This window comes from Chiloscyllium plagiosum, chromosome 12 (assembly GCF_004010195.1).
Source record: "Chiloscyllium plagiosum isolate BGI_BamShark_2017 chromosome 12, ASM401019v2, whole genome shotgun sequence".
NCBI lineage: Eukaryota > Metazoa > Chordata > Chondrichthyes > Orectolobiformes > Hemiscylliidae > Chiloscyllium > Chiloscyllium plagiosum.
Window position 1 is genome coordinate 17,301,078 of NC_057721.1, and position 10,501 is coordinate 17,311,578.

The 10,501-nt window shown below is 44.9% G+C and overlaps 1 protein-coding gene across 9 annotated transcripts in view; it reads right to left on the reverse strand.

Moving 5' to 3' along the window:
* The window catches only part of frmpd4 (FERM and PDZ domain containing 4), a 765,355-nt gene that overhangs the window by 130,080 nt on the left and 624,774 nt on the right, over window positions 1-10,501 (reverse strand). For all 9 annotated transcript variants that reach the window (XM_043700607.1, XM_043700601.1, XM_043700602.1 and 6 more), the window contains 2 exons: window positions 7,348-7,508; window positions 1,337-1,439 (listed from right to left, as the gene is read on the reverse strand). In XM_043700607.1, the coding sequence (XP_043556542.1) occupies window positions 1,337-1,439; window positions 7,348-7,508 (264 nt within the window). The remainder of the gene's footprint in view (window positions 1-1,336; window positions 1,440-7,347; window positions 7,509-10,501) is intronic.

Below are 10,501 nucleotides of genomic sequence, written 5' to 3' on the forward strand. Positions count from 1 at the left end.
GGACATGCAGGCCCTGGGCCTATTCCATCGCCGCTCCCTTACCACCTGATGCCTGGAGGAAGAACATTTCTGAAGTGGCTGGGATTGGAATTTCTGGTGAGAAATGCAGATCTCAGTACTAACATAAGGCAAAAATGAGACGAGTGGCAATCAGAATATGAGTGTTCCCAGCCATGGCCTCCTCTGAATTAATAGGGAGGATATCTGTTCTTCGAGTGTTCCCTGATTCTGGTTTCCTGTACAAGAGGAAACAGAAGGTGACCAGAAGGTGTTTCTGCTTGTTGTATTCCTATAAAACACAGTGGGGCAGCACGGTGGTTCGGTGGTTAGCATTGCTGCCTCATAGCAGCAGGGGCCCGGGTTCGATTCCAGCCTCGGGAAACTGTCTGTGTGGAGTTTGCATATTCTCCCGGTGTCTGCGTTGGTTTCCTCCCACAATCGAAAGACGTACAGGTCAGGTGAATTGGCCATGCTAAATTGCCCATAATGTTAGGGGTGCATTAGTTAGGGGTAAATATAGGGTAGGGGAATGTGTCTGGGTGGGTTACTCTTCGGAGGGTCGGTGTGGACTTGTTGGGCTGAAGGGCCTGTTTCCATACTGTAGGGAATCTAATCTCATCTTAAAAAAAATTCTCTGGGAACTGATTTTTTTTGATGATCAGACTCCTGCTTTTTCAAGCAATAAATAATTTCACTTAATTGTCATCTGGCTCCTAGCTGCCATGACAAAGAAATATAGGAGGTAAGAAAATGACACAGATTAAAGGTTCCTTTACTGCTCTAGTAAAGTGCAGCTGCCTGAAATCTTTTGCAATCTTCCTAGATTTACACTTAGTGTAAATGATGATTTCTGCAGTACGATGGCTGTGTGACTGGTGGGTAATGCTGGATGAGCAGAATAAAGACTCTTGTCACATGGTATTCTCCTGTGTTTAAGGAGGCGTGGATCCCATTATCAGTAGATAATATGCACTTAGTACTCGGCTAGGGCCTAGTATTGTAAAGACTGACTTTTCACGTAAAAGAAAATTGCCAGTATGACAACCTCTTATAGCTTTGCAAAAAATAATAACAGCGGCAATGAATCTTATTTGATCAGGTATTATTTTCAAACACAAACAGTTGGAAATTATTTAATTTATGATTATTCAATTTGTCATTGAAAAAATAAAATTAATGCTCCTTATTCTTTCCATGACTTGGTAAAGCTATTTATCTTTTCCACTGTCAACAGTTAAATGTCTCAGTCACGCACAGCTATGCAGTCCCATTAAATCATTCCTTGGCTTTCATTGGGATAATGATGAGTGGACATAGGTGAACGAATAGCCATTACCTTACAAGGTCAATGACTCTCTCTCTGGGAGCTGTGCTGACGGGCTCATCATTAATCTTTATTATCTGGTCTCCTGGTATCAGCTTCCCTTCAGAGGGCCCACCTAAAAAAAAATGACATTGCATTAATCTGATGCATACTCCATAACACATTATGCATTTATTTTGCAAGTTTTGAGAAGATTTGTAGTTCAGGTTGAGGTTCTGGATGTAGGTTTGCTCGCTGAGCTGGAAGGTTCGTTTTCAGACATTTCATCACCAGACTAGGTAACATCATCAGTGTGCCTCCGGGTGAAGCACGGATGGCATGGCCCGCTTTCTATTTATGTATTTCGATTTTCTTGGGTTGGTTACGCCACTTCCTGTGGTGATGTCATTTCCTGTTCTTTTTCTCAGGGAGTGGTAAATGGGATCCAAGTCAATGTGTTTGTTGATACAGTCCTGGTTAGAATACCTTGCTTCTAGGAATACTCATGAGTGTCTCTGCTTGACTTGTCCTAGGATGGATATGTTGTCCCAGTTGAAGTGATGTCCTTCATCATCTGTATGTAAGGATACTAGTGAAAGTGGGTCATGTCTTTTTGTGGCTAGTTGATGTTCGTGTATCCTGGGTGGCTAGTTTTCTGTCTGTTTGTCCAATGTAGTGTTTGTTACAGTTCTTGCATGGTATTTTGTAAATGACATTAGTTTTGCTTGTTGTCTGTATTGGATCTTTCAAATTTATTAGCTGCTGTTTTAGTGTGTTGGTGGGTTTGTGGGTTACCATGATGCCAAGGGGGCCTGAGTAGTCTGGCAGTCAGTTCCGAGATGTCTTTGATGTAGGTGAGGGTGGCTAGGGTTTCTGGATGCGTTTTGTCTGCTTGTTTGGGTTTGTTGCTGAGAAATCAGCAGACTGTGTTCATTGTATTCAAAAAGAACAGATACCCAATGAACACAGTCCGCCGGTTTCTCAGCATTCGAATCAGGTCCCCAGAACACAATCTGGGTTAACAATCCAATGACAATACAATGAGGCCATCACCTCCCTTAGTTCTGCTGTTTGTTAAAGGAGCAGAGATGGCAGTTGGAGGAGTGGTATGCTCCTTTCGTCAGATGTGGGAGATCAGGGAGCAGCAAAGTGTCCCTGGCAACTATGTCTGCAGGAAATGTGTTTGGCTGCGGCTCTGTTCGGACCAAATCAATTGGTTGGAGCAGCAATTGGACAAATTGAGGAGCATACAGGAGGCAGAGTGCAATAGCTCGTAGCTTCAAGGAGGTGGCTACATTGCAGGCACAGTCAAGTAGGAGGTTGACCACCAGAACAGACTTAAAAATCACACAACACCAGGTTATAGTCTAACAGGTTGGACTATAATCTGGCGTTGTGTGATTTTTTAACTTTGTACACCCCCGTCCAACACTGGCATCTCCAAATCATGACCAGAACAGACAGTCAGGTAGTCTCCTATGGCTATCCCACTCTCGAACAATTATACTGTTTTGGATATTGTTGGGATGTTTCGCCCCTCAGGGGAAAACAGCAGCAGCAGCCTGGTCATGTCTGGCACTGCTGTAAAGCAGGGTATGGCATAGCCCAAGCAGTTGTGATAGGGGACTCTCTGGTCAGGGGAACATACAGGCGTTTCTGTGGCTGCAAGGATGGGGTGTTGCCTCCCTGGCTCCAGGGTCAAAGACATCTCGGAGTGGTTGCTGCAAATGGTCAAAGGGGAGCATGAGCAATCAGAAGTCATTGCACATAGTGGGACCGATGACACATGGAGAAAAAGAAATAAGGTCCTGCATACTCAATGCAGGGCATTAGGGAGGAGGTTAAAAAGCAGAAGTTCAAGACAGTAATCTCTGAATTACTCCCAGTGCCACATGCTAGTGAGAGTAGGAATAGGTGAGTAGGGCAGATGACTGCGTAGATGAGGAGCTGCTGCAGGGGGCAGGGATGCAGAGATTTGGATTGTTTGGATCTCTTCTGGGGCAGAAGTGACCTGTACAAGAGAGAAGGGTTGCACCTGAACTGGAGAGAGGCCAATATCCGAGCGGGAAACTTGCTAGAGGTGCTTGGGAGGCTTTAAATTAGTCTGGCAAGGGGCTGGGGTCTGAAGCAGTAGTGGGACAATTGAGAAAGTTGAGGCTGGTACAGAAGTTAAAGAGAACAAGATAAATAGACAAAGCAGACAAGAGTGGCAGGGAACAAGGGAAGTCTGATAAATTAATTTGCATTTATTTTATTGTCAGAGGCCTGGCAGGTAAGGCAGATAAGCTTAGGGCATGGATTAGTATATCAAAGCTATTACGGAAACATGGCTAAGGGAGGGTCAGGTCTGGCAGTTCAATGTTACGGAGTATAGATGCTACAGCAAGGATAGAAGGGAAGGCAAGTGAGGAGTGGAAGTGGTGTTTTTAATGAGGGAAACATTACAGCAGTACTTAGTGGCACAGTGGCTCAGTGGCTAGCACTGCTGCCTCACAGTGCCTGGGACCTGGTTTCGATTCCCACCTTGGGTGACTGTCCATGTGGAATTTGCACATTCTCCCCATGTTTGTGTGGATTTCCTCTGGGTGCTCTGGTTTCCTCCCACAGTCCAAAGATGTTCAGGTTAGATGGATTGGCCAAGCGAAATTGCCCAGAGTGTCCGGGATTGGACAGGCTAGGTGGATTAGCCATAAGAAATGGAGGGATAGGGAGTTGCAGGGCTGGTGGGTCACTCTTCAATGGATAGGTGTGGACTCGATGGACTGAAGGGCCTATTTCCATACTGCAGATTTCTATGAGTATTTAGGATATTCCTGAAGAATTGTCCAGTGAAGTTATATGGGTAGAACTGAGAAGTAGGAAGAGGGTAATCACGTTGATGGGAATGGACTATAGATCCCCAATAGTCAGCAGGAAATTGAGAAGCAAATATGTAAGGAGATCTCAGACATCTGTAAGAAAAATAGGGTTGAAATGGCAGGGTATCTTAACCCTCTAAAGACTGCCAGAGTGTTAAGGGCTTGGATAAGGAGGAATTTGTGTGTGTGTTCAAGAAAATTTTCCCAATCAATATGTGAATGGCTTGACTAGAGAAGGGGCAAAACGACCCTCCTCTTAGGAAATAAGGCAGGGGAAGTGACTGATGTGACTCGGGAGAGTACTTTGGGAATAGTGACTATAATTCTATTAGTTCTAAAATAGTTATAGAAAAAGTTAGGGCAGGTCCACAAGTTAAAATCCTAAACTGGGGAAAGGCCAATTTTGATGGTATCAGACAGGAGCTTTCAAAAGTTGATTGGGTAGGCTTTCAAAAGTGAGATATTGAGAGTTCAGAGTCAGCATGTTCCTGTTAGTGTAAAGGGCAAGGATGAGAAGAAATACTGAGGTTCCGGTAAGAAAAAGGAAACATATTCCTGATGAAGGGCTAATGCCCAAAACGTTGATTCTCCTGCTCTTCGGATGCTGCCTGACCTGCTGTACTTTTCCAGCACCACACTCTTGACTCTGATCTCCAGAATCTGCAGTCCTCACTTTTCTCCAAAAGGAAACATGTGTCAGCTGAGGCTGAGGAGTACACTGAAGAGGGAAATCAGAAGGGTGAAAGGGGACATGAGCTAGCTTTGGCAGATCAGGGAAAGAAGAATCCAGAGACATTCTGCAAATATATTAAGGGCAAAAGAGTAAATAGGGGAGAAGACGGCCTCTTAAGGATCAATGAGGCTGTCTATATGTGGAACCACAGTCAGTGGGTTAGGTCCTAATGAATGTCTCTCATCAGTATTCAACATGGAGAATGACATGAAAGTTTGGGAACTCAGAGATATAAACAGCAAAGTCTTGACGAGAGTCCATATTATAGAAGGGAAGGTGTCAGAGATCTTAAAACAAAATTAAGATGGATAATTTCCCCAGACTACTCAAGGGTATCCCAGGACATTGCTGGTGGTTAGGGAAGGAATTGTGGGGCCCCCAGCAGAGATACTTGTATCATCCACAGCCACAGGTGAGGTTCCGGAATGCTGAAGCATGGCTAATGTGCTAGTATTTTAGAAATTCTGCAAGGGAAAAGCCAGGGAACTACAGGCTGTTGAGGTTATTGTCAGCGGTGGGTAAGTTGCTGGAGGGAGAGACAGGATCTGCATGCCTGTGGAAAGGCAAGAACTGATTAGGGATAGTCAGCATGGCTCTGTGTGTGGGAAATCGTGTCTCACAAATTTGATTGATTTTTTTGCAGAGATGACCATGCAGAGAGATGAAGGCAGACTGGTGGACGTTGTCTATATGAACTTTAGCAAAGCATTCAACAAAGTAGGCTCAGTGGTAAGGTTAGATTACATGGGACGCAGAGGGGAAGGTCGAGGTTTGTTATTTGAGACTGGAGGCCTGTGACCAGTGGGAGTGTTGCAATAATTGATGCTGGATCTGCTGCTGTTTGTCATTTATATAAATAAGAATATAGGAGGCATGGTTAATAAGTTTGTGGATGACATCTAAATTGGTGGTATAGTGGACAGAGAAGAAGGTTATCTAAGAGTATAAAGGGATCATGATCAACTGGACCAGTGGGTCAAGGAATTGCAGATGCAGTTTAATTCAGATAAATGTGAAGTGTTACCTTTTGGTAAGACAAACCAGGCCAGGACTTAATGGTAGGGCCCTGGGGAGTGGTTTGGCACATTTGTCTTCATTGATCAGAGCACTGAGTACAGGAGTTGGGATGTCATGTTACTGCTGTACAAGACATTGGTGAGGTCACATTTGGAGTACTGTGTACAATTCTGGTCACCCTGCAATGGGAAAGATGGTATTAAATTGGAAAGAGTGCAAAAAGGATTTACAAGGATGTTACTGAGACTGGACAGGCTGGAACCATTTTTCCCCGGGAGCAGAGGAGGCTAAGGGGTGACCTTATAAGATCATGAGGGGCATAGATAAGTCGAATAGTCAAGATCTTTTCCCAAGGGTGGGAAGTTCAAAACTAAAGAGCACAGGTTTAAAGATGAGAGGGAGAAGATTTAAAAGGGACCTGAGGAGCAACATTTTCTCACAGAATGCTGCGAGCTGCCAGAGGAAGTGGTAGAGGTGGCTACAATTACTGTATTTATAAAACATTTGCATAGGTACGTGGATAGGAAAGGTTTAGAGGGATATTGGCTAAACACAGTAATCTAGTTTAATTTAGGAAACCTTGTCAGCATGGATGAGTTGGATTGCAGGTCTGTTTCTGTGCTATATGACTTTAAGAGATTTTACTCAGTCATCACGATGAGATTCAACAAACACTTGAAAATGCAATAATCTGCAATGACTTCCCTCTTCTAAAGCAAGTCCCAAGATACTCGTCCTTCAGTGGTTCAGTCTTCAGAAACTGCCACAGGTGAAGGCATTGCTTGGACATCATCCTGACCCTTGTAAATCCTTCTGGTATAATAATGTGAGTTAGGAACATCAGGAGTTTGATTTCAGGTCTCAAATGAAGTTGGACTATTTGTCCAGGCAATAAAACTACATCATTCAAGTTGATTTCAGCTTTAAGGGATACATTACAAATAGTAAAACGGGATCATTTCAATAAAACATGATTAATACCTACCATAACTCTCTCTGCTGAAGAGTGCTAGTTACTAAACCAGAAACTGGAAGGACTAAGAGAACAAGTGAAGGAATCAAGACAATTGATTTGATTTCATCCTTAGTTAGATACAAAAACACTGCAGATGCTGGAATCCAAAGTAGACAGGCAGGAGGCTGGAAGAACACAGCAAGCCAGGCAGCATCAGGAGGTGGAGAAATTGACATTTTGGATGGAACCCTTCTTCAGGACTGGGGCTGGGTGTGGGGAGAACTGCAGATAAAGGGGGTGACAGGGGCACGGTGGTGAAGTGGGGATAGGTGGAGACAGGTAGAGGGTACAACCTGGTTGGTCATCAGGAGGAATGAATCCGATTAGTGGCAGGGAGCAGTGGCAGGGACGGGGAGGGGATGGAGAGGGAGGTTATTTGAAATTAGAGAACTCAGTGTTGAGGCTGGAGAGTCATCCTTACCTGGTGTAACAGAACGCACCACAACAGGCTTCTCACTGCCTGCGACAAAGCCAAACCCTAGCACTGGATCTCGTTTCATCTCTATCTTGCGAGAAGCTGGCTGGATGACTTGACTTCCCTCAAGTCGAGGGTCTTCGAAGCTTGTTGACTGGGTCACATGGCTATAAGTGGGGAAAGACAAAACCTCCTTTAGGATTATTATTCATTTTTAAAATATTGGATGCTTGGTTTTGTGACATTGATATAATGACCACACAATGCAAAATTAATGCTATTAGACAATAATCAAATACCTTTTTGTATAACAAGGGAAGCAGTCTACAATCCAACTGAAAACTACTAAAGCAGAATCACACAAATTGTTTTGGGCCTAAAGAAACTGGGGTTCCTCTGTTTCCTAGAGAGTTTATATTCGGTCTTTTTGCAGTAAAGCTGGGTCTTCCGAGTCTACTGACCTGCTCAACAGAGAGTACTAGGGAGTTCTGATCCAAACATTGCAACTCTCGAATTTAGATAAAGGAGTTAGATGGGGACAAGAAAGAAAATATTTCAAATGAGAGCACTGTACCAGCGTACTTGGACAATGGAATCTCAGCCTTTATATTTGCTCACATCTTTTTACTTTTAACAGAAGCAAATTGAATTCAACAACAAAGGTATTTTAAGGTAAGAATGCACTCCATTAGCTGAGAAAGGAAATCATCAACATGCAGTAGACGTTTTCCTTTAGAAATTGTAATTTTTGACATCAATCAATGCAGTTAAATCAGTACACATACAATGGATACATCAAATATATATTTGCAATAAATGCATATATTTTGCTACTTTTCTAAGATTTGTTCCAAAACAGTATCTTAGACAAGAATTATTCCTATTCCTGGAACATGTTGCACACTGGAATTAAATAATTTAATATCTTTAGTTTGAAAAAACATTTTAAGCACCAGATTTGAGTACTTATCCTATTGACACTGGAAAAGGCACATGTGGTCAGACAGTATCAGAGGAGCCAGAGAGTCAACGCTTTGGGCTGGGTGGGGGGAAGAGGGGGGTCGGGCTAGGGGAAAGGTCGGCAGGAGGTGATAGCGATAGGTCGGTGGTAAGTGCGGAGCGGATGGGTGGGAAGAAAAGTGGACAGATAGGACAGGTTGACAGTGGTACTGAGTTGGAGAGGAGATGTGGAAAATGTTGAATTCAGTGTTCATGCTGTGTGGTTGTAGACTCCAAAGGCGGTAGATGAGGTTCCTCCTCCAATTTGCGGGTGGCCTTGTGTTGAAGGTGGAGGAGGCCCAGAATGGATATGCCCACAGGGGAGTGGGAGGGGGAGTTGAAGTGGAGGGCCACAGAAAGCTGGGGTTGGTTGGTGCGTATGGACCAGAGATATTCCCTGAACTAGTCCACAAGTTTGCCCTCGGTCTCTCTGATGTAGAGGGAGACCACATTGAGAGTACCGGGTACATTAAGTGAGGTTGGAGGATGTACAAATAATTCTCTGCCAGATTTGAAATTATCCTTTGGGGCCTTGGATGGAGGTAAGGGGGGAGATGTAGGTGTAGGCTTTGCACCTCTTACAGCAGCAGGGGAATGTGCCAGGTGTGGAGAGGGGGTCAGTGGGAAGTGTGGACGTGATGAGGGAGTCGCAGAAGGAACGGTCCCTACAGAATGCAGAGAGGGTTGGGGAGGAAAATATATGTTTGGTGGTGATGTCTGACTGTAGGTGGTGAAAGTGGCAGAGGATGATGTGTTGGATTTGGAGATTAATGGGGTTGAGTGTGAGGACCAGAGGACTCTATTCTTGTTGGGGTTTGGCTGGGTGGGGTTTGAGGGCAGAAGTATGGGAAATGGAGGAGCTGCGATTGAGAGCACTGGTGATCACAGGGGAGGGAAAATTATGGTCCTGAAAGTAGGTAGACATCTGGGATGTCCTGGATTAGATTTGCTCATCCTGAGAGCAGATTCAGTGGAGGCAGAGGAATTGGGAGTAAGGAATAGCGTTTTTACAGCTGGGGACTGGGAGGAGATGTAGTCCAGGTAGCTGTGGAAGCCAGGGGATTTGTAGTTTTGTGAATTAACTGTTTATTCTCCAAACTTCCACCTTACATCCTAACCTCACAATCACCTACACCACCTCTGACATCTCCCTCCCCTTCCTGGATCTCTCCGTCTCTGGCAACCAACTTAACAGTGACATCTATTACAGACCCATCGATTCCCACAGCTACTTGGACTACCTCTCTTCCCATCCCACTCCTGTAAAAACATGATCCCTTACTCCCAGTTCCTCCGCCTCTGCTGTATCTGCTCTCAAGATGAGCAATTTTACTCTAGGAGATCCCAGATATCTACCTCAAGGACTGTAATTTTCCCTCCCCAGTGATCGACAGTGCCCTGAATCGTGCCTCCTCCATTTCCCACACTTCTGTCCTCAAACCCCACCGCCCCAACCCCAACAAGGATGGAATCTCTCCCCCAGCCCCTGGTCGTCACATTCCACCCCATCAATCTTCAAATCCAATGCATCATCCTGCACTCCCTTCAGTCAGAGGTACCAGACATACATTTCCATCCCCAACCCATCTGCATTCCGTAGGCACTCCGCAACTCCCTTGTTATGTCCGCACTCCCCACTGACCACCTCTCCACTCCTGGCACCTTCCCCTGCCACTGAAGGAGGTGCAAAACCTGTGCCCACACCTTCCCCCCTCACCTCTGTCCAAGGCCCCCAAATTTCAAATCTGGCAGAGATTTACTTGTACATCTCCATCTATTGTATCCAGTGCTCTCGATTGGAGAGGCCTAGTGCAAACTTGTAGAATGGTTCAGGGAACATCTCTGGTCTGTACGCACCAACCAACCCCAACTTCCTGTGGCCCTCCACTTCAACTCCCCTCCCACTTCCCTGTGGAAATATCCATTCTGGGCCTCCTCGAACACAAGGCCAGCCACAAAATGGAGAAGGATCACCTCATCTTCCACCTTGGGAGCCTACAACCACACAACATGAACATCAAATTCACCAATTTCCAAATCTCCCCTCCCTCTACGCAATCACAGATCCACCTTCTTGACCTGAACTACCTGTCCAACTTCCTTCCACCTATCCTCTCTGTCTTTCCCACCGATCACTATTACCTCCTACTTTTGTCCACCT